Raw genomic sequence first — 25,537 nt, 5'->3', positions numbered from 1 at the left:
GTTATATTAAAAAAAAAGAAATTTTAAAAATATTTAAACATTTTTTGGGAGAATGGCGCCCAACGGTTTTTTGTCTAGTATCATCCACAAAAAAGTCTTGCACTCCTTCTCATACATTTACGAAATATTGTCGTTTATTGTCATTCTTGTTCTTATTTAAGGTGTTGTTAAAAAAGTATTCGTAAAAATATTCAAAATTTCTTCTAGAATGGACGTCTTAATATTCGCTATTAATAATTTTTTTGGGAGAATGGTGTCCAATGGATAGTTGTTTTTTTTTGCAACAAATTTTTATATTTACCAGAATATCTAAATGCCTTCTTTAAGAAAAAAAATTAAAATTTAAGAAAAAAATAAAAATTAAATTCAAAACATTTTGAAAAATGGCGCCCAACGGTTTTACGTCTAGTATCATCTACAAAAATATCTACCTTCCACTCTTTCCCATACATTTACGAAATTTTGTCCTTTATTGTCATTCTTATTCTAATTTGAGGTCTTCATAAAAAGTATATGTAAAAATATACCAAATTTTTTTTTTATATGGCGTCCAACGTGTTTATATTCGCTTTTAATACATTTTTGGGAGAATGGCGCCCAACGGATTGTTTGTTTTTGATTTCTTTTTCATTTCATTTTCAATATTTATCAAAATATTTCCATGCGTCCTGCCAGAAAAAAATGTAAAAATATCCAAAAAAAAACTAAATAAATGAAAAATGGAAGAATGGCGCCCAACGTATTAAAATCTTCTATCACTTCCCAAAAAAAAAAAAACGCCTTTTTTAAACAACGTTTATTGTTATTCTTGTTCTCTTATTATAGGTATTTTGATAAAGGATATGCAAAAATATGAAATCTTCCCTTTACAATGGCGCCCAACGTATTGACATTTTTTGTCACCCCTAAAATTGGCTACTTTCCACCATTATTCGTTCATAAATATTGGCAAAATTTGTCTTATTCTTATTCTCCTTGATGTTGTTGCGGTTTTTGTTGTTGTTATTTTATTCTGTTCTATTGTTATTGTTACCATTTGATTTGTTTGTATTTATGGTTAATTTGAAGTGTGATTTATAGCGATGTTTAGTGGATATACAGATCTTATAATGTAGATGTTGTTGTTGCCGGTCTTATTGTCATGCTGCTGTTGCTTCTTCTTCTTCTTCTCGGATTGAAGATGCTCATGAATGTGGCAAAATTCACACTTGTCCAAAGAATGCTCTTATAATTCAACAAGAAAGTTGAAGAAGACAAAAAAAAAAAAAAAAAAACTTATCAATGGTACTCAAAACAAACAATAGCAACGATCTGCAGCCACATTAATGACCATTGAGATAATGGAGATTGCGATGATGATTATGACGACAATGATGGTGATGACGTTGATATTGGTTATGAAGAGACAAGAAAAAACAAGTTTAAAGACAGTAGTAAATACTATACGATCAACATTAAACCCTTGCCCATTGAAAATATTGCTGGGTCATCTTGCCAAAGAGGTTGGGGATTTTTATGACTTTCAAAGTGTCTGTGTAGTTTTTTTTTATTGTCTACATTTCATTCATGGATTGATCTTTTAATTTTGTTTAAAGCACACAAAACAATAATTGGTCATGTTTTGTTGGTGGTGGGACCATTTAGGATATGTTGGCAAAGAAAGGGTAAATTCGGATAGCAAACATGCTGGGTTGGCTCAGCGGGTTTGACAACTTCCTGCTGGGTTGGGGTTAAGAAACACATTCATAATCACAGTTTCCAAATAAATTTGTTATGGCCAGCTACCGCTAATGGTTTTATGTTTTGTTTTTTATTTGTTAAAAAACATATGAGCCCGACAAGTAGCCTATTATTATGATATATTGATTTTAACACTTTTGTTGAGGTTAGAAAATTTATTGTGTGCCCCTCAAAACGGCTGGCTGTTCACTTGAATGCCAGCCAATGTTTATTTTCTATTTATTTGCCAAAAAACACCCACTTCATTAGTTGAATTTGCAATGAATGCTTTTTTGTTGTAGTTGTTGTTTTGTGTTTTTTTTTTTGTTGTGTTTGAGAAGCAGTTTGTGATGAGTAGGTACCTGGCAATTGACGTTTTAAATGCCATGTCAATTTGAAGTGACACTCAGTCAGTCAGCCAGTCTGTTGTTTGAGAGATGTTGCAAACAAGTTGTGCTGTTTTGAAAATCAGTTCAAATATTCTCAATTGTGGATTTTTTTGCAAAACAAATAAAATTTATTTTTTGTTGTTGTTTTTTCTTTTTATAATAATCATCATCAATTGTCTTTTTGTTTTGTTTTCTCTTCAAAAAAAAAACTCAAGGTTAAACTTTTTTATATATTTCCATATAATTCAGTCAAAACCAAGAGGGCAGGGGTGGAGATTCTCATTACCATTTCTAAACTCACTCGAGCGTAAATATCGTCAATACATTTCGAATTTTCATTTTGATGAAAAAACAAAACACATATACACACACAAGGCATTCGTTGTCGTCGTCATCATCATTTCAAACATTTTGTTCGAAACGTTTAATTATGTCATCGTTTTGATTAAAATGATAGATTGACATAGAAATGATGGATTTGTGTAGGAAAAAAATAACAACAAAATAGAAGTAGGAATAAAATATGGCAGCACTGTTCTTAATTGCTGGGAAAAAATGGAATAATGAAAAAACAATACCACCAAAGCTACTGACCTAATTTCAAAGATAAATTTGAGGAAAAAAACTACGAAAAAAAGGAAAAAGGGGGCCCTAGGGGCTTTCTCCTTCCAAAATGTTTACTTTTTTGACATTTGTACATATTTGGATGTGGAAAAATTTTGAACAGGTAAATTTTATTATTTTTTCGAGATTTTTTTTTTAAATCGCTGCTATGGGGACCTCCACCATTAATTACATTTGGGAACCAGGAAACCAGAATGATGGCAATTTAGAACATTTTCTATTGGTAATATAAAACAAAAATGTCTCCCGCAAGACTAGAAGAAAATAGCTCCATATCCAGAAGAATTGAAAATTCGACGAAAATCAGGGTTTTGTTGGGGTCATATTGGTAGAAGACAACTTAAATATCAACTATGGAGAAAAAACGAATTCAAATACGAACGAAGCAGGGTCGGGTATATAGTTGCTCTTTTATATTCTCCCAATTTTGTTACTCTCTAAATACCATCAGCGGTGCTAATGGTGTGTTTGAAGGGAATTAGGCTCATTTAAGGCATGCGTGCCTGCTTTTGCTTCTTGGCCCTTCTTTGAAGATAGAAAAATACTCCAGATATCTTTTATGAAAAGAGTGCCTTTCTAGAGACCTTTAAGAGAGAAATTCGCAAAGAATGCAGTGAGCCCTAATAGACGACATTAGTCTACAATTGAAATATAGTAAAAACAAATAATTAATGACAAAAAGAAGAGACGAATACGACTAATTTTCCATTTATCGAAGTTTTAACAACGAGCGTAAGAGAAAGCATCGCAAACGTACAGTTTTGTGGACAAGTCTTCTCCATATGTAGATCCGCTCTTACAGCCGTTTATGAAAATAATAACCTCAACATATACGTGAACTTCACCCAATGGTCTTCTGCTTGGAAACCAATGAAAAAGTCTTTACAGATAGAAAAAATATCCCCATGTCGTCTATGCATGGAGATTCTCCCTAGAGTCATTCGATTGAGAGACACGCGACCTTTTGCAGATAAATATCCATTCTAGGCTGCCTTTTTTTTAAAGATTACTACATTTCAGATGAAATTAATGGATGGAAGACATTTTTCATACCATTATTGCATATTATATTAAGAAAACCCACCTCTGCTATCCTCTAAAGCTAGAAGCCTTGTAGAGGCCTCATATAGGTACATGTTCTTATAATTTTTCTACTGATAAAAAAAAACTATTCTAAGGGCACCCTCCGAAAAAATCCCTTTAGGGTCTTCTACAATCAAAAGTAACCCAGACGTCTTCTGCTTATAGACGAGAGGTGTCCTGTAGATAAATAATATTTTTTTGAAATTAGGCCATCCCAGATAAAATACCTATCTAAGCCTCTTAAGGCTCTTACATACAATATATATCTTTAATCTACCAAGAAATGGGTCTACTTTGGAGTTTATATTAATAGAGACCTCAGATATCCTTTACTTTCATGATCCTTTAACATGGGACCTGTGAAAAAGAAATTCTTTTCAGCTGTATTTTATATCTTTGAAGCCTTTCCAAACATCTTCTAGACAAAGAAGACCTGAACTAGTCATGTTCAACAGCTAAAAAAAATTCAAACGATTTCTGGATATTCTAGAAGTCTGCATTATTTTTAAAAAATAATAAAAGTCTGCCTGCAGAACATATAGGATAAAAATCTTCCCAGTAATCTGCAAAGAGAGTTTAGTGTAAGGGTATCATTTTTTGTGGTTCGCCCATATTTAGAAGTCTTTTTTGAAAACCTTTAGAATGGTATGAGAAAATTAAAAGGAATACCCGACAAGAGTAGAATCTGCATGAAATCGAGTGTATTTAACTCCCACTCGAAAGCGAGCAAAGCACACCCGCTCATATTCGAGTGTAATGGAAAAATAGAATACATTTGTTTTCCGCTTTTTTAGTCGCAGGAATATGAAAAAACAGAGAGACTTCAGAAAGAGTTGAATATGCTCGATTTTGAGCGTATTTTACTGGTACTACTAAAGAGTCATAGAATATATTGTATAGGGTATTTCTGTGCTTCAACAAAACAAGTATCTCAATTTTTGAATTTTCCTGCAAAAAAAAAACTTATATATAGTCTTTTGGACTAGGCGATAAAAATTACGATCCATATCCTAACCAGCCATTACAAGGGAGCTTTATGTAGCATATATCTGGGTGTCGTTTCAAAAAGTTTGAACATTTCCCTATTGAGCAGCTTTTGCATATGGCTACAACACTGGTTCGCCTATTGCAGATAGAACAGATTAAACAGGACTCTTTTTTCCTTTCTCTGTTAGATTTTGTTTTATATTTCAGTATATGGCATATGGTCATGGCTTGGATGGACGAACCCCTTCAAACATGTATTTTTCGGTTTATGACCATTTATGTGCCCTCAAATTGTTTTCTTATATTTTCCTTCAGTAGAAAACTATTACAATTTGCAATCTTTTTCTTTAATTTTTATGAAAATTGAATTCCGAAAAATTTATTTTTGGTTTGGTATGAATTCTCTGAACTTGTGCGTGTCATCCTTTTCTCCTGATCACATTACATATATGTATTCCAGCCAATATGTGTAGTTATATATCCATATAATCAACATATGTGTGTGTATGCCATTTCTACACTGAATCCAGTGTCTGCTCTAGGTAATTGTAATTGCTGTAATTAAGTTTTCATTTGGCGTTGTAATTAATTACAGGCCATTCTTTTCAAATGTCCGTCTGCCAGTCTGGGGGCCGTTTGTTGGATGTTGTTTTTTTGCTCTCTTCTACTACTATGTCCATTGTGCTGGCGCTGCTGTATTTTGTAGTTATTATTTTAATTTTATTTTTTTTTTTGCTTTGTATTATTACATCTTGGCCTTTAATAGCTCTGAATATAGTCCAGTATGCATGTGAATGTGTTTTTCATTTTTTCTGCAGAAACTTTGTTTTCATTTTCATTTGGATTATACTTTGGACTAGAACTTTGATTGGGAGACTTTTGAAGAAGGTTTTTGTTGCTGTTGTTGTATTTTGAAGAACTAGAAAAAAATGGAATATTTTGGGGTCAAAGAAAAGGGCTAGACAATTGTTTGCGGTTATTAGCAAAGAGGGGTAAAGGTTGTTTCGAAACTGGAGGGTATAGAATTTCCTGATGATTTTTATAGGTATTTCTAGAAGATCTACCAGCCTCGAACTCCAATAGTACAGCTAATTTATGGGTATTTTTTGAAAGCATTTTTTTTATTTAGGCAGAGTCAAAGTTGAGTTAATTTTGATGCTTGCAGGTTATCCTGTTACGGTCATATAAACTTATTTCTAGACACAAATATGTGACAAAATTGGTCGATATTGTATTCTTTAAAAATTATTTTATTTTAATTTCAAATTATTTTTTATTATTAATATCTTATGTTTTAAATAATATTTTTAATTTAATATTTCTAAATACTAAAATTTTTATTAATTTATTTTAATTTCTTTTCCAGATTTCTCAGATTTTTCCATATCGGACAAATGCGAAGATTCCGGCCTGCGTGTCAATGGTAAAGGCAAGAAAATGCGCAAACCCCGCACCATATACAGTTCGCTGCAGCTGCAGCAATTGAATCGTCGTTTCCAGCGTACACAATATTTGGCCTTACCCGAACGTGCTGAATTGGCGGCGAGTCTGGGTCTGACTCAAACACAGGTTAGTAACGATGTTCATAGAATTTTTTTTCTCTTTCTAAATTAAAAAAAAAAAAAGAAAATTACTTGGAAATTAAATATGTCGCCGGGATTAAACACCCAGAATTCCTAATAAAACATGTGATCAGAATTGTTCTATTACTTCACTACCGAACAATAGTTTATGATCTTTGTAATGGAATTTCAATTTAAGCGCATAGTAATTTATTCATTATTTGAAAAAAACTGTGTTTTTATTGTTTTGTATTAGATAGATATTTTATTAATTATTTTTCAATATGAATATGGATAAGATTAGACTCTAATTGGAGCGAGAAATGAATATAGTTGACATTTTAAGGTTATTTAGCAGGAAATTTCTGTTTTCAGGAGATAAAGGTTAGTTTTTAGAAAAGAAAAAACTTTTTATTCCAAGAATTTCGTTTTTTTTTCGGTCTAATTTTCATAAAACCACTTTTATTTTATGTTTTACTTTCATTGGAGCTGCATCAATCCACATACATAAAGTCTACATAAATTAGCCTTGCCAAGAAATCTATTTGCATTGCATGCCAGCTTTAACGCCTAAGGCGTTAAATACTTAACAGCCAACCTCAAACAAAATAAGGAGACTTGAGTTGATATTCAAAAACGAGTCAGTCAAAAAATGAAAAAAAAAAACTAAACTAAAATACCCAGTAAAAAATTGAAAACAAAAACCCGCACACTTTTGCTTCTCTTTTTTTTTTTTTTCAAAAAAGTCCATTTGCTTACGAACACACTGACATTTTTCCTCTATTTTCTTTCTGATGGTTGCATTTTGCAACTGACATGTGGTGAGCCAAGAAAAATACTAAACTGGCAGCTGTCAATCGCAGTGCACTGGGAGAAAATACCAGCAAAATTAATTAAAATGCTCGGTATTGGATTCTGCAATCGAGTGGATTTGAAATACTTGATTAGAAGCTAGAAGATATAAAGCAAATCAGTTTAGAAATATTGCCTATTTTCTTGTCGATATTTTGAAAATATCGGTATCTGTGAGTCAAATTTGCAACATCAACCATTCGTAGAATTCATAGCCTAAACCCGGTATCCTCTGGAAGCTCGACAAAAAAAACGGTTAAAATATTCGTCAGACCTCTTCGAATTAATAACTGTTTCGTCATAATAGTGACTGAGTTACCTTGTGGCTTTCATGTCTTTATATATCCCATTACACACTCGATGCTCGACAAATCCATTGTTAAAATACCAGACCTTTTCCAATTAATCACTATATCGTTGTGTCGTAGGTGAGTTTCCATGAAGCTGTCATTTATAAGGCCATGGTTTTCTTTTCCATTTTCTAAATAAAAAATATCACCCCATAACCGATGGCGCCCAACGTGAGAGAAATGTTTTGTATTGTTTGATCTTTAAAACGCTTCAGAAGCTATCCGAGTTGTTCATAGGTCAATCCATATTTTATATACTAAACATTTTTAACACAAAATTTATGGCGGAATTTCATTTTGTTAATGGAAGCTAAATTATTCTCATACCCCTTCCCAAAAGTATTTTTCTGTGATTTTTCACATTTCTCTAATATTTAATGCATTTCATACTAAATGGCGCCCAACATGATATTGAGCTCTCTTCTAAGGCCGTTATTTTTTTTTTTTGACATTTTTGTGCATTTTTCATGAAAATGCTAATTTTATAATAGTTGGGTACCGACTGAAAAGGAAAAAAATCTTCTGGGTACGTCAAAAATCGGTTTAAGTTTTTTTAATTTTGAATTCCGCAAAAATTTTGTTTTGCCGAACAAAGAAGTCTCAATTATCCAATATTTTAAAGAAGATGTTGATGATTTTATTAGCTCATTTAATTTTCCTCTCATCTTAAAACATCAAGTGAAAAGTTTGATGGTTATCCGCAAGAGGAAATACTCCGAATATCACAAGGGAAAATCTCATTTATAACTCGTATATTATGATAACACAAGAATTTTCGTCAACATGCCTTAAAGAAGGGAAAATTGACCTTAAATATTTCATTTTGTCATCAAATGGCGCCCAACTAGGGAAAATAATTTGACTCTCTAAATATTAGAAGAAGAAATATTAATTACTGCACGGATACTATTATGTTACACATAATATTCCGTATATGGCCGCAAGAAGGAAGAATCCACCTCGAAACGGTCGCTTTGTCATCAAATGGCGCCCAACGTGGGAAGATATCCTGAATTTCTAAATATGGCAAGAGGAAATTTTTTTTACTTCACGAATGTGATTACATCACACACATTACACAAAATATGGCTGAGAGAAGCAGATACTAACTTCTAGCAGGCCAGTTTGTAGTCAAATGGCGCCCAACGTGGGGGAAATTTCCTAAATTTGTGAATATCCCAAGAGGCAATTTAATTTATTGCATAAATCTGACTGAAAAGACTCCCTTCAGGAGGGCTCTTAAGGCTAAAATGGCGCCCAACGTGGTGTTGAATTTCGGAATTTCTAATCAAGGTGAGATGAAGTCTCATTGACTATCCCCATATGTTATATAACATATATTATTCCTTATTTGCTTGAAAATGAGAAAAAATTCAAATCATTGGCCTAGTCGGCAAATGGCGCCCAAGGTGGAAGAAATTTCCCGAGATTCTAAACATGGCAAGAGGAAATTTAATTTCTCACAGGGCCTTGACATTATCACATATGTTATTCTATATAAATCCCCCAAAAAGGAAAGAACATCTTCGTAAAAGCTGCTTTAATCTAGTTGGCGCCCAACGTGGAGGAAATATTTTGAGTTTTTAAATATCACAAAGGAAAATCTTATTTAATGCACAAATATAACTACATCAAATATATTATGCCAAATATGGCCGAAGGAGACACAAAGTATTTTTTAACAATTCGCTTTGTATTCAAATGGCGCCCAATGTGGGGAAGTACTCTCAAGAGAAAATCTCATTTAGTTTGCTGATATGATTATGTTGGATGTTATTTTCAATAAATGCTCGCGGGAAAGGAGAGCACAATTCAAAAAAAAAAAAAAGATAATAATAATAATAATAATAATAATAATAAATAAATAAATAAATAAATAAAATAAATGCAAAGAGGATACATGGCGCCCAACATGGAAGAAATAACCTGCATTTTTGAATAATTATGAAACACAAAAAAAGATTTATTGGAAAAACTTCTACTCATCTCCTGAAATGCGGAAAAAAGCTAAATGGCATCAAACGTAAAGATATTTTATAAAAAAAAAATATTTTTCCCATTTACAAAGACTTTTGCTGAAACCAAGACTTTTATAGAAACCTAAAAAAGGACTCACTTCAAAGGCGGCACTTAACCGTCAGATGGCGTCATGTGGAAGAAATGTCCTGAACTTTAACATATTTAAGAAACAAGGGTTTTAAATGACTTGGACTGATTCGACTTATTTTTACTCATCTCCTGACATGCAGAAAAAACTTAAATGGCGCCCAACATGAGGAGATTGCATAAAAAATTGTTATTCCAATTTCCAAGGCCTTTCTTGAAAACCAGGCTTTGTTAGAAACCGAAAAGGCACTTTGTCGCCAGATGGCACCCAACATAAAATATATCCTAACTTTCTAAATATATATAATCTCATGTTGGGCGCCATTTAGCTCGTTTCTGGATTTCCGGAGTTTAGTATAAATAAGCAATATGAAGATAAAAGTAAGCCCTCAAGTGCTTAATTTTTCTCGTGAGATACAGAGGACAATTAGATGGCGCCCAACGTTAATAACTCTGAATGCAAGGACAAGGACTTTCGTTGAAAACGAACTCCGCATGTCTTACCTTTTCCAAGTGTATTCTCATATCCTTGGCTATTTTATGTGCAACACACAACATATTTTATCGGGTAACAAGACTAGACAAGTTTGTGGCCACAACGAGGAAACAAAACAAGAGCAAAAACAAAAAAATCCCGTCAGAAGGCAGATAAACTGGCAAACAAGACCACAAAGGGAACAAGTACACCACTGTAATGTAAAGTCGAACTGCAAGCAAAGACATGCAAACAAAGTGCAACAAATTCAGGCGAATATTTTTTCTACCAGTTATTGTTGTTGTTGCTGCTTTTGAGACACGCCTCCTAAATTTTGTGTTACTTTATTAGACAGCAACTTGGCGAAGAACAGAAACGAAAATAAAACTTTTGCAACAACGAACGGCGACAACCCACAACAGTTAAACAAAATCAATAAACGCTGCTTTTTCTTCACCTTTTCTATGGTCTTCTGGGCCAAGAACAAGAAATGGAAAACATTAAGAAAAGTGCACGTCAAACGGTAAAGGAACTCTGCTGTTGTTAAATAAGCCATAAAAAGTCAAACATAAAGTGTTGGAGAGGTTCTCGTTTCCTTTTTTTTTGTTGTGTTTTGCTAATAAAATCAACAAATAATAAATTTATGAAAAAAACGAGGCTTACACTCAAGCAAATATTTGAAAACAAATGGCTGGGGCGTCAAATACCAAAAATAGTGTTAATTAAACAAGTTAATGAACTTTGTTTAGGATATTCGCTCGACACATCTCCCCACCTCCCTCTCTCTCTCTCTTTGGTGTTTCCTTGGAAAAGGGGGAAAATTAATTTATGGCCTTCGCCGAACGGGGTCCACAGCGAAAAGGGGTGTAACTGTTAGTTTACATTTTAACTGTTATCGACTTACAACAACAACAATAGCAGCGAGTGTGCCAGCAAGGCAGACTTGCAGGAAAGCAGTTTCTTGGCTTTAGTTTGCAAGGAGTCAATTCCAAAGGAAGATGTGGTCGACATCACGTTGTTGTTATCTGTAATGTTGTCGGCCATAAACACCACAATATTATTTTTATTTTTTTTTTTGTTTATTAAAAAAATAAAAAAGGAGGTTAATGTGTAATTTTAGTCTGGCTGTATGACTGGTCAGCAAGTTATTGTTGTTGTTTGTGATATTCGAACTATAAAATTGCTTGTCTTGTCCCTTGCCATTCATTGCCCTTAGGCTGTATTTGTGTTTGGCCCTTGGCACAACAGCTACTACCGGCACTACAACTGCTTATGTTGTTGTTGTTGCCTTGCATAAAAGAAAGGGGTCAGTCTCACATTGCCTTGAAGTACATACAGCCACTCCGTCAGCCTGCATGCTTATACAGGCCATCAGTTTAAGTTTACTTTTGGACACTAATTAAAACCGCCTTCTCGCTTAAGTTTCTCGAACAGCAATGAAACTGAAAACGGAAACTAAAACCGGAAGTTGTTTATTGATTGTTTTGTAGTGGCGGGTAGTTGTAAGTGGCTGTGTGTGTTCCTTGGAAACAATGTTGCCATTTCGAGGATTAGAGTCTTGAAAAATAAGCCTATTGAAAAAAAAAAACTTCATACGTAGAATTTTTGGAAAAAGAGCCATGTAGCCCATCTCAGACAACATGGACATTATTGCGATCCTCAAAAAAAAAAAAAAAAAAAAAAAAAAAAATAGGCAAATAATTTGAAGTATAAAAAATTAGGTCCATGTAAATGTTTAGTCCTCAGGAACAAGTGACCCCATCGAAACTTCTTCCTTGGATAAATAATGAAATATTAATGCTCTTTCTCTAAAATTTATCACAGATGTGAGAAAAGTAGAGCATCAAAAAAGTAGAGCATAATTTTTCTATCACTTCTAAAAGTCGCTCTGCAATCAGATGGCGCCCAACGTGGGACAAGGTTTTTTTCTTTCTAATTTATTAAAAAAATGTTTTGATGAGTTTTCGTATAGATGATATAGGTCAAGTGGGGGATTTCTTGAAGTTCCTTTTTCCTTACATCTGAAAACATCTAGTGCATAGAACCTGAAAATATCTAGTGGCGCCCAACCTGGGATAAAGGTAAATGTTCAATGCATAGATAGGTTCCACTCAATTTTATTCCCAAACAGACTAAGGGAAGGAATTGATTTTCAATAAAAAGACGTTCAGCATTCGGATGGCGCGGGATGGGGAGGTAGATTTTTCTTTTACCCACCCATATGACTTATTTTTCTACTGGAGAAGAGGTTCTTATGACTTATTTTTCTACTCATCTCCAGAACGGATGGCGCCCAATATGAGGGCGCTAATAATGAAAAAATGTTTAATGGAATTTTCGAACAGATGTATAGGTTAAGTGGGAGATATACTTGAAGTTCTGTTTCATTTCAATGTGTAAAACGTCTAGGTCATATTTCGATGGAGCCCAACCTAGGGTAAAGGTGAAAGTCTCATTCAATTCATAGGTAGGTTCTATTCCATATTATTCCCAAAAATGGATAAAGGAAGAAAAAGATTTCCTTTAAAAAGTCGTTCAGCATTCGGATGGCGACCAACATGGGGGACTTTTCTTTTTAAAAAAAATGTGTAATGGACTTTTCAAATAGAAGTATAGATCAAGTGAAGATATCCTTGATGTTTATTTCTTTTCGCCTGAAAAGTCTAGTTCATAGCTCGATGGCGCCCAACCCAGGGTAAAGGTTCAAGGAAATCTCATTCAATGCATAGTCAGGTTGCACTCATTATTTGTCCGAAAAACTCATAAAGGAAGAAATCGATTTTCTTTCAAAAAGCAGCGTAGCATTCGGATGGCGCCCAACATGGGACGAGGACTTTTCATTTGTTCGCTCATATGACTTACTTTTCTACTGGAAGACGAATTCCTGAAATCCTATGATGGATGGCGCCCAATATGAGGGCATTTAATACAAAAATCTAATTTTCAAAAAATTATTTATTGGACTTATATAGGCCAAGTAGAAGATTTCCATGAAGTTCTTCATCCTATCATCTGAATCGAGTAAATAGCTATACCTTAAAAAGCCGCTTATCACTCGATGGCGCCCAACATGAGACGGGGATTTTCTTTTATCCACCCATATGACTTACTTTTCTACGTCTCACCCCAGAGGATGACACCCAACATGAAGTCACACACGACCTTCAAAGAGATTTTTCAAAAGGCCAAGTTTCAAAAAAAAAAAAAAAGGTTTCCCGCTCGACCATTAACCCAAAACTACAAACTCATTGGCAATTTTCTTTGGGAGTGGGAACATAAAACTAAATTATCTTAGACTCCTTAAACTTAATTAAGCCCCTAACGAATTTGCAATATAACCTTTAATTTCCACCCCCCCCCCCCCCCCCACAAAAAAAAAATGTGACCCAAATAAAAATTAGAATCTTTTCACTTTCATTCGCCTTCACCTTTTCCAAATCTACGAAAAAACGAAAGATATCGCTCTTTAAATTTAATTAAATAATTTAAATAAAAATTTACTTATGCATGCCAAAGCAAGGCAGACAGACCTCAAACTTCAAGCTCTTTGCAACGTCATCAACAAGGCGAAAACGCAAACAGAACTAACAGCTTAAGCGAAAAAAAAAATCACAATTTTAAATGCAACACCCACATGTTAAAAATTTGCCAAGAAGACAAGAAAACAACAACAAAACGTATAGAACAAGTTTTTTCCAAAGAGGGCAAAAATTATACACACACTTTTCAAGTTTACACAAAAGCCTAAACGATTGAATGGCAGACAGGCAGGGTGAGCAGACCAAAGAGACAGAAAGCTGGTAAGCTGTTGGAGAGTTAAAACATAAAAAAGTGAATTTACAATGAACTTTTTTTTGCTTGCTTCTCCCTCTCTTTTCATATAAAGCCAAGATTTGTTGTAAGTTTGGTTTGTTGTTGTTGCTGTTATGGAGGGTTTCTAGTTTTGCAACAACATATGGCATGCCAGGCCACAAAACTAATTCAATTAGGATATACACGCCCACTATCAATAAATTTATCAAAATGGGTGCAAAAAAAACCCAAGCCACAAACAAACGCATAGGCCAACAACATTCAGTTGGGCTTTGTAGTTTTTTTGTTGTTGGTTTGGGTTTTTGGAAGCGTAAGAGTCTCTGGCTGTTTGTATTGTGCTGGGGTGATCAAGTCATTCATTAAACGGTGGCATTGTAACTAAATAATAGTTGCCAAGTTTAAGTAAATTATTACTTCATTTGAAGATGAGAAAAAGGGGGAAGTTGTTGTTTGGAGATTTTCTCATGGCACTTAGGAAAGGGAAGAAATTATTTAATATGTTAACCTTGGGAGAGGTTTTTGGGTAGTTAGCCTCATGTTGGGCGCTATTTAGGCAGAAGATAAGTTTGAAAAGAGACAAACCTAAAATGATAATTTTTTGATAAGTTTTAATTGAAAGCTGATATGTTGGGCGCCATTTGAATTTTTAGCGAGATCTTTATATTTAATAGCACATTTTGAATATGGAGACCAACAAAATTGATATATCTTAAACTAATTTACGGAAAACATTAAATGTTGCCGTTGGACCCCATATTTAAATTGAGTCCTTTAATTTTTGAAACAGTGGAGAAGTTTCGGGTAAAGTAACTGTATCTGGGATTTTATTTGCAAGAAAGAGTTAAGGACACGAATAAAAATATTCTACGAAAAATTAGAGGACAGTAAAATCCATCAGCGGTATTTATCATCTATTGGTTCATCGTTGATGGACTTTTCTTTAGTTTTTAAATGATGGTTTTTCGGTTAAAAAATTAAGTAGTGATGACTTTTCATATTTCATAAGTAATCATAAGTGCTGGCTTTTAGTTCGAAAGAGTTCATCTGCAATGAATTTTCGTATTCTTTTTATATTTTTTAGTACTTCTTATATTTTTCGGGAGTTTAGCAAAAAAATGGCGCCCAACGTGGAGCTGCTAGAAGGAAGTACAATGCATTAATATAATTTTGATTAAAATAGCAAAAATAAGTAAAACAGAACAATTAATATTTATAAAATCTTGAATATTTGCTTAGAGAGATGGCGCCCAACCTAGGGTAAGGGTAGGAGGATCTCTCATTAAATACATAGTCAGGTTCCACTCAATATTAGTCCGAAAAATTCTTAAAGGAAGGAGTCGATTTTCTTAAAAAGCAGCGTAGCATTCGGATGGCGCTCAACATGGGACGGGTACTTTTCTTTTGTTCGCTCATATGACTTAATTTTCTAGTGGAATATTTGCTTAGAGTTTTAAATGGCGCCCAACGTAAAACCTCGTACAAATCTTTAAATCAAGATAAAACTTAATTTTGATACCAAAATTAGTCTCAAACAATTCTGATTATTTTCATACATTTGAGATTAATACCGGAAATGGCGCCCAATGAAGGGCTAGAAAAAGTAAATTTGTATCCCTAACTCGCAATGCATTATAATATGGAGTTGAAAATAGTGGATTTATAAAATTTGTGAATTTGAAATGGATTTTTTTACTAAAAATCCTAATGGCGCCCAACGTGGAGACAAATTATTCTAGCTTGATGTTGTATATAAATCTTACTATCCAATATTCGAATGTGAAAATACATTGATGCCAGCAAATCTATGTTAAATATTTATTTTAATATTTTAAGTATATTTCATCTTTGAACCTTAGGATTCCTTCCTCCAAAAGCTTGCAGAATAAAAATTTCCTCTAACCCTTTTTTATCGTTTATCAAAAATCTAAATAATTTGCAATTTTTAGTTAATCTGTGATTATGTTTAAGTTTTTCGATATCTAGAAAAAATCACTTTTTTTAGTTAGTAAATTAAAGTGGCGCCCAACGTGGGGCTATTTAAAAAAATAATGCTAGGACTTATAGCTCGATTTTAATTATAATGTCGGAATTAAAAAATTTCAAAAATAATTTTTCTCAAATTTGTGGTATTTAATTATTTTTTGTTAGTAACAGCAATTGGCGCCCAATGTAGGTCCACATATAAAAATTCTATTTCAAGAAAATGATTTCTTCACCCAAAGTTTTTGCATAACAAAAATTTCCCCTAAGCCAATTCACCAATGTTTTCCATATTTTTTCGATTTTTGAATGCAAATGGCGCCCAACGTGGGGCAACATTTTATAAATGTTAACAAAATCATACGATTTGAGCCGCAAATGCGAGAATTCTTTCATTTTAATAATCTCCCTCATATGTATCCATATTTCCTCCTTGGAATTCGTACTTCCCTCCTACATTTTACATAAAAACGGCGTCCAAAGTGGGGCAACACATTATAAATGTTAACAAAATCACACAACTTGAGCTTCAAATACGAGAAATCTTTGATTAAAATAATTTCCCTCATATGTGTCCATATTTCCTTCTTGGAATTTGTCCTTCCCTCCTACATTTTACATAAAAATGGCGCCCAACGTGGGACAATATAATATACATTACAACGAAAATCTAAAATCTATGCATGAAAAATCTCAATTCATTCTTTAAAACAAAATCATCGTCTTTTGATATCCACATTTCCATCCTAGGATTCCTTCCCTCTCTTCGTACAACATTTTGCATGACAAATTCTCCTCTAACCCAGTTTCAATCATCTAACAAACATGCAAATAATCATGAGAATTTTTTCCCATTTAGCTCATAATCTATGATTAAAATTGACATTTGTCTTTCGCCTTTATTCTAATCAACAACAACACCGACAACAACCTAAAACCCCAAACTCCTAAACTTGATTTTCCACAAAAACCTCACAATGAAATGAAACGGAAAAAACGCGATTATTTTTTTGCGAATTATTTGAAAATAAAATATATGATAATGCAACGACTTGCCGTTTGAGCTAATGTTGCTGCCAATGTCACACCCGTATGACGGCGGTTGCTGGAAAATAAATGACATACACCAACTCGCATGCTTGCATGGCACTCTATCAGTTTGGCAGCCCGGCTTACTGGCTGGCAGACAGGCCACAGAAAGACTTCAGCCAATATCACACACAAACACAAGAGCAAAGCGAGCTAGCGAGCGGTAACTAGCAAAAACATTTTGCAATTGCATGTCACATTAGCGTCTTAACAGTCAAACACCACGATGAACGCGGCGCGTACAAAATATGTTCAATATTGTTCACTCCCCAGCATGGAAAATTGACAGAAGGTGGTGTTGGTGTGGTACACCAATCGTGGTGGCTGCGGTGGTGGTACCATACACACAACACCAACACCAGAGCCGTATTTAATCACGCAAAAAAAAAAAACTTTTTTTTGAATTAGCAGAAAAAACGCTTCGAACTTAAAGCGTAGTTTTCGAGATATGTGAACGATAACTTGGAGCGGAATGAATGCGTTTTTTTACTTAGCTTGTTTTAAACTTTACTTACATACACTGTATTTACACTATCTATCAATGAATGGTGTAAAATCGCAATCCCCTCCCATTCCTTTCCCAACCACCTTTTCTGTCCCAAGAAACATAAGCTCCAAAGATTTTCGTAATAATGCCTTCCAGCCGAGTTCTATACCCCCTTCGTGCCACACACCAACTGTCAGTCAATTTAGATGCAATTTTTTTTTTTTGCAAAAAATCTTGCTGAGATTGGACTTCAACAACACACAGATAGTTAGATAGATGGATGGATAGCCAGCTAGCTGCATGTACGTATGCATGCCCAGATTGACGCTGTGACGGACGGATGTTGAGATCAACTCATATCATACTACACCTTATACCTCGTTCGATGTGTAACCGCTTTTGATAGTGAACTACAAACATGTTGTTGTAATATCCACTGAGACTCGGTAAAATTCGCAAAACTAATCTGAAACATAAAATCAAAACCAGATTGGACCGATTAAAAATGACAACGGCCAAAGACAAGAGCGTTTTGAAAAAATATATATTTATCAATGATAATGACTTCAATTGGGGATTACATGAGACAGAAGAAAGAGAGGATGTAAACAGAGATTGGCAAGGAAGGCATGAAAAGAGCACTGCAATCGGGAGAGATATTAGAAAAACGTTGGAATTTCTCCGAGACAATATCAAAGGAGGTAATTTGTATTTAACTTTGAGTGCGCAACTACATTGGGCGCCACCTGAGTTTTTATGTCACTAGTTTTAAACAGATTTCATTAGCGAATATCTGAAAAAATCGATTATGAATATTTTCTCTCAGAACATTAAAAAAATGAAAATAATGGATTAAAAGAGACAGAAGAAAGAGGAGGAGAGAAAAGTGATTGTCAAGGAAGGCATGAAAGAGCACTAATCATAAACGAGGTAAAAAAATTACTCTGAAAAAAGTTGATCAGGGATAATTATTTTTATTCAGCTTTGAGAGCTGATATACATTGGGCGCCACTTGAATTCGAAAACATTTTATTAGTCAATTTCTGTAAAAAAAAAATCGAATATTGCCCCCAATTCGTTCACCTTTTGTCCTAGAACTTCTTAAAAAATGTATTTCGATGAGTTGAAATAACTGGCGCCCAACGTTGAACAACGTTATATACAATGAATATCAAAAAACTAATAAACTATTTATATATCTGAGAAATACTTCCATGTAAGCTATCTCCGAGTTCAAATAGCTAACAGGACATATAGAAAACGCAGAGAGGGAGAGAGAGAGAGCAATGTTTGAATTTAGACAAAAATTAGTCTACAAAATGTTTCCAATATATGTGGCGCTTAATATAGAACCCCATTCAAGGTTTTTTCCAAGAGAATTAAGTTTTCCATAAATTTTTCCTTATAAAAACTCCCCTAAGACACCTTTTCTATATAATTTCCACTACCGAATACAAATGGCGCCCAATGTAAGGCAACAAAAAAAATTGTCTGTAATCGCTTTCATTAAAGTAGCCTCATTTTGTCGAAAGGGAGTACTAATCACATTTTCAAAAATAGAAAGTTAAATGAAAAGCATAAGCTTTTTATAAAGTTGCCACACATTGGGCGCCAATGTACTTGAAGAATCTCCCAAATAAATTTTCTTCTAAAACATTTCAAAAGCTAATAATTTAAATAAATGTTGCGTTATAAAATTATCCAAAGCCATTTCTTCCACAGAATTTCCATTACTGCATTCAAATGGCGCCCAACGTTAAGCATCATAAGTTTATCTGTGATAGCTTTCATTTAAGCAGTTTTTTTTTCCAAAATTTAAAGTTAAAGGAAAAATATAGGCTTAATATAAAGTATCCACACATTGGGCGCCAATGGATGTGATTCCTAAAATACATTGGCGTCCCAAGAGATTTTAGTTCTAAGATATTTTAGTAATGTGTGGCAAGTTAATAATTTTTCTTTATTTTGTTAAATTTTGGAAATTTTCTTTAGCTTCTTCAATTTTTCTACATACAAAATAATACGGCGCCCAATGTGGGGCTAGCGTGATAACGTGAATTTATCAATTACGACTTATACTCCTTTGACAAAAGAAAAAATGATTTTTTTTTTTGAAAATTACATATTACATAAATTTACAAATGGCGCCCAATGTGGGGCCATTATAGAAAGTCACTATCCAATAAATCAAACAAAATATGTAAAGATGCACTATTCCCCAATTTCTTTGCATTATAACTATTTTAAATATATTAAAATACATTTTTTTCTGCAAAGAATATAAATGGCGCCCAAGGTGGAGAAGAAGACAGCAATAAAAATATCGTTTTTGGAGAAAACTGCATCAACAATAACACTTTCTTTAATTTTTTTCTGTAGGAGAAAATTCAGAACGATTCATCTGTTGATATTGTGTTCATCTTTTGATGAAGGCTTTTCCAATAGAAAAATTTTCATCTGTTGATAAAAGCTTTTCCAATAGAAAAATTTTCATCTGTTGATGAAAGCTTTTCCAATAGAAAAATTTTCATCTGTTGATGAAAGCTTTTCCAATAGAAAAATTTTCATCTGTTGATGAAAGCTTTTCCAATAGAAAAATTTTCATCTGTGGATGAAGGCTTTTTCTATAGAAATATTTTCATCTGTGGATAAAGGCTTTTTCTATAGAAAAATTTTCATCTGTGGATGAAGGCTTTTTCTATAGAAAAATTTTCATCTGTGGATGAAGGCTTTTTCTATAGAAAAATTTTCATCTGTGGATGAAGGCTTTTTCTATAGAAAAATTTTCATCTGTGGATGAAGGCTTTTTCTATAGAAAATTTTCATCTGTGGATGAAGGCTTTTTCTATAGAAAAATTTTCATCTGTGGATGAAGGCTTTTTCTATAGAAAAATTTTCATCTGTGGATGAAGGCTTTTTCTATAGAAAAATTTTCATCTGTGGATGAAGGCTTTTTCTATAGAAAAATTTTCATCTGTGGATGAAGGCTTTTTCTATAGAAAAATTTTCATCTGTGGATGAAGGCTTTTTCTACAGAAAAATTTTCATCTGTTGATGAAGGATTTTTCTATAGAAAAATGTTCATCTGTTGATGAAGGATTTTTCTATAGAAAAATGTTCATCTGTTGATGAAGGATTTTTCTATAGAAAAATGTTCATCTGTTGATGAAGGATTTTTCTATAGAAAAATGTTCATCTGTTGATGAAGGCGTTTTTCTATAGAAAAATGCTCATCTGTTGATGAAGGCGTTTTTCTATAGAAAAAGGTTTATCTGTTGTTGAAGTCTTTTTTTTGTAAAAAAATGTTCAATTGTTGATGAAGGATTTTTCTATATAAAAATGGTCATCTGTTGATGAAGGATTTTTCTATAGAAAAATGGTAATTAGTTGCTAAAAAAATTTTCATCATATGATGATGAGTTTTCTTCGGTAGAAAAAGCAAAAATATGTTATTCTATTATAATGGCGCCCAACGTGGATATCAAAAACTGTGAGAGAACTTTTTTTTCCCGGCTTCCATAAGTCTCATTATAGGGTGTCCGGGCTCTTGTTGTGCCATAATTAAATTCAAAATTCCAAACTTCATTAAAATCACAGCTCTAACATGTCCATCTGTAGCCGTGCACTTGTGAATTCAATCTTGTGGATGCGAATATTTGCCAGGCGGTTAAAAAAATATTATTCATGGTCATAATTTTAATTTTATGCACAAATCATGTTTTTTTGCCGCTTTAAATTATTTATAAATTTTAACTACCACAACAAGTGCACAGCGAAACTGTAAATTTGACGAATGTTTGGAGCGGCCGGCTTACTAACTGACTGACTGACTCTTTGGTAGTATGTCCATTTTTACCACCATTTAACTGACTGATGAACTCTGCCAAATGACAAGCTACTTGAATTTATTTGTCTGTGTGTAATTTTTTTCGGGGGGTTTTATGGTCTACTCTAAAAGCGTTTTAACTGAACTCTTTGTTGCTGTTTTTTGCTATAACTCATATTAAATAAAATGTGGCTACGTCAGAAAAAAACGAGCTACTGAATATAAAAAATATAAATAACAACAGAAAAACCATAAAAGTTGCATGTAATGTATTGTATAATTTGTTGTTGTTGCTGTTGTTTTGCATTTTACTAAACATTCGTCATTTTGTCAGTTAGTTTGTCAGTTATGACTAAATGCTACTACGTTTCATCCAAAGCACGAGATGATGACTAGCCACTTAAATTGTATAGCCAGTCAGCAAAGTTAGCCAGCCAGCCAGCCAGCCAGCCTTTACCAGCTGCAGCATTAAGGAATGACTGGGTATGTCGGTTTGTTTTTGTTCTTATTAGCAACAATTTTTTTTGTTTGTAAGAATACATTTATTTTGTTGTAATTACTCAAAACACAGATTAAGGTTCTTTTTTCGCTTTGCTTTTGTTTTAATTAATACAAATTTAATTATGGCAATCTCTGCTGTCCCTCATGATTTCTGGCATCCACATTGTGCTTCGGGGGCCTCTTGCTGGATTCTCATTTTGGTTTCCTATATATAGAGAATGGAAGTTGATTTGTCATAACCGCCAGCATGTTTTGGCACTGAAGTGCAATTTCGGCTAAATTTTGAGGGGAACAGTGGTTCGCTGGGGGAATTTTGAGAATAATTAATTTACTATTTTATTAAGAGAGAATTTCGAGGCATGAAATTTTCATGAGATATGTGGTTTCCTTTAGAAAAGTTCATGGGAAATAATTTTTTTTTTGAAAAGTTGGCTGAAAATGACTTTTCTTCAAAAAAGCTCATTGGAGATACTTTTACCAGAAAAATTTATTAGTGTGAATATTTGCCTTAGGAAGGGCCATAAGTTCATTATAGATGACTTAGCTCATATAAAACAGTTAATGTTCAGTTAATTTTTCTCTTGTAAAAAATGGCGCCCAACGTGGATATCAAGAATCTTTGAATATATTAAGGCTTTTAATTTTTTTTTATATTGGGCAACAATGGCTCCCAACGTTGACATTAAATAAATAAATAATCATAAATAACTGTATAACGTAGAAGACGAACGTAGAAGTTTTTAATTAAGAAACATGAATGGCGCCCAACATTGGTATAAAAAAGTGGGATTTTATTATTGCATTTCTCATAGAAGATTGTTCTTCGCAGATGACCTTTATCATCGGAAATGACCTTTTCTTACATAGATAACTTCGTGTCAGATGACTTTTCTCATGTAGAACGGTCCACCGAAGAAAAATTCATTAAATATCATTTTCCTTTTGGAAATTTCATCATTTATGTCCTTTCTTTAACTAACACCTTTCCTCGAGTGTATCCCCCTCCGCCAGACACATGACTGATTTGTTTGCAAGTATCATCAGCACCATCACCATGTGTACAGACACGACGCGACCATTGTCATATGTTATTGTGCTGATGCACTTGTTTGAAAAACAATTCCGAGCTTTACTACATTTAATATATTCAATTGTGTGGTAGTTGTTGTTTATTGTTTTATTTATTTCGTGTTTTTTTTTGTTTATATCTTATGCTGGCGATTCTAAATTAAAGTCATACTTAGCCAGTTAAGTGTTGGTTTTTTTTTGAGTGTATCTATCGCTTGCTATGGATCACAGTCGTATTGTTCAACTGGGTACTTTGGGTACTTTACCCTGATTTTCGTTTGAAATATTGTTGTTGTTTTTGTTGCTGCTGTGTTGTTTTTGCTATTATATGAATTTGTTTTTGCCAGATTTCTATTCTAGTGATTAGAATTTATTAAATCATCGTGACTTGACAGCTTTTTGAAAAAAATGCTGTCGTTGTCGCTGTCGGTTGTGAAATTTCAATTTATCCGATTTTACAAGGGGAAATTTAGAGCAGAATGTTTCTAGAGATTATTAGAATTTTTTGTTATTAAACATTTTTTGAACTATAATTTTGAATTTTTTACTAAAAATCCATCTCAAAAATATTTTGTAAGACATCCTATGAGAAAAAATCTAAGACAAAATGGCGACTAAATGGGTGCCATTGGCAGAAATTTTCTTTTTACTAAAAAAACCATTCCTAAAACATTGTAAAACAATTTATGAGAAAAAAAAAAACAAAAATGGCGCCCAAATGTAAAATACATCTGGAAATTTTTAGGATTTTTTGGTACTGAAAATTTGTTTAAGTGACTAATATTTTGGTTTTTTTTTTACTAAAAACGCATTCCAAAATACATTGTAAAACAATTTATGGAAAAAAAGCAAATATGGCGCCCAAATGGTGGTCTCATCAACAAATTTTTACGAGGAAAATTTACACGAGTACCAATAGTAGATCTATTACAATAGCCGATTCCAAAGGAGTGCCCTCTTTTGACATTTTGTCGAATTATCGCCCCCTTATCCTCTGAGGAAAGTAGCTATCACAGAACGATATCTTAAAATTCACTTTTTCACTAGTTTAACCATTACAGGGTACAGGAACAGGATATATGGCTTTTATTACAAAATAACTTTTTTATTGACTAGCTCTTCACACCCTTACCTTTTTGAGAAAAGTTATTCTCTTAGAGAGATTTCTTGAATTCCAGTCTTTTACCAGTCTAGCCATTTAGGGTAGAGGAAAAGTATATTTGATTTTTTATTTAATAAAAAAACTCTCTTTTACTCATTTACTCCTAAAACTATGCTACAATTCCTGCTTTTTATTTCTCATTATTACCACTAAATGCTAGTAGATATATCATCACATCTTCGATTTCAAATTCAATTTATTTCAATTCTTTTGAATAATTATGAATTATCCCTAAAATTATGCTACAGTTTTTCAAAAAGTAATTCTCTCGGAGAGATTTAATAAATTCCAGTCTTTCACCAGTCCAATCATTATAGGGTATAGGAAAAGTATATATGATTTTTTATTTAAAAATAAAACTATCTTAGGAACCTCTTTTACTCATTTACTCCTAAAACTATGCTACAATTCCTGCGTTTTATTTCTCACTATTAACACTAAATGCTAGTAGATATATCATCACATCTTCGATTTCAAATTCAATTTATTTAATTCCATATTTTTTCTCTTCAAGTCCTTTGAATAATTATGAATTATCCCTAAAATTATGCTAAATTTTTTTAAAAAAAGTTTTAGTTCCAGTTTATTTTCCTTAATTTTTTTCCTCGAAATTTCCACACTTTTTACATTTCATATCCGATTTCACTCATCCTATGATATTTCTTGGAATCCCGGCGCCGAAGTTTGAATTGCTCCTAAAAGTATGCTGCATCTTCTGCTTGTTTTCCACTTTACCACTAAATGCTTGTTAAAAGATCGCCACATATTGGATTTGAAATTTAATTTGTTGCATTCCATATTTTATTTTTTAATGAATTTGAACAATTCCAAATTATCCCTAAAATTATGCTACATTGTTTTCCAAAAAGGGCTGGGATCTGCATATTTTCCTCACTATTACCTTGAAATTTCCACATCTTTTAAATTTTATACTCAATTTTCTCTCTTCATAGGATTTTTATTGCAATCAATTCTCCAAATTATTAATTACTCCAAAAATTATGCTACATTGTTTTTGAAAAAGTCATAAGTCCTGCTTATTTTCCTCATTATTACCTTGAAATATCCACATATTTTACATTACATACTCAATTTCACTCATCCTATGATATTTCTTGTAGTCCCTGCGACTAAATTTGAATTACTCCTAAAAACATGCAACACTTTTTAAAAGAGATTTAAGTCCTTCTTATTTTCCTCATTTCTACCTCGAAATTTCTGCATCTTTTTAAATTTCATATTCAATTTTTCTCATTCCATAATCTTTCGTTGAATTCCATCGTATAATTTTGAATTACCCATAAAATAGGCTACATTTTTTTGAAATGGTTTTAAATCCAGCTTATGTGGAAACTCTTATTTCGAATTCTATTTCTCTATCATTTCATAATTTTCCATTGAATTCTTGCATATAATTCTATGAAAATCACTCTATCATTCTAAACTTCTCTATTATAGATTCCC

General features: G+C 33.0%; 1 protein-coding gene across 4 annotated transcripts in view; it reads left to right on the top strand.

Moving 5' to 3' along the window:
• The window catches only part of LOC101891336 (homeotic protein distal-less), a 97,005-nt gene that overhangs the window by 20,580 nt on the left and 50,888 nt on the right, over positions 1-25,537 (top strand). For all 4 annotated transcript variants that reach the window (XM_011292424.3, XM_011292426.3, XM_011292423.3 and 1 more), the window contains one exon: positions 6,169-6,371. In XM_011292424.3, the coding sequence (XP_011290726.1) occupies positions 6,169-6,371 (203 nt within the window). The remainder of the gene's footprint in view (positions 1-6,168; positions 6,372-25,537) is intronic.

The sequence above is a fragment of the Musca domestica genome, unplaced genomic scaffold (genome assembly GCF_030504385.1).
Source record: "Musca domestica strain aabys unplaced genomic scaffold, Musca_domestica.polishedcontigs.V.1.1 16, whole genome shotgun sequence".
NCBI lineage: Eukaryota > Metazoa > Arthropoda > Insecta > Diptera > Muscidae > Musca > Musca domestica.
Note: the sequence above shows the minus strand (reverse complement) of the source record. Positions and strands in the feature narration are given on the sequence as shown.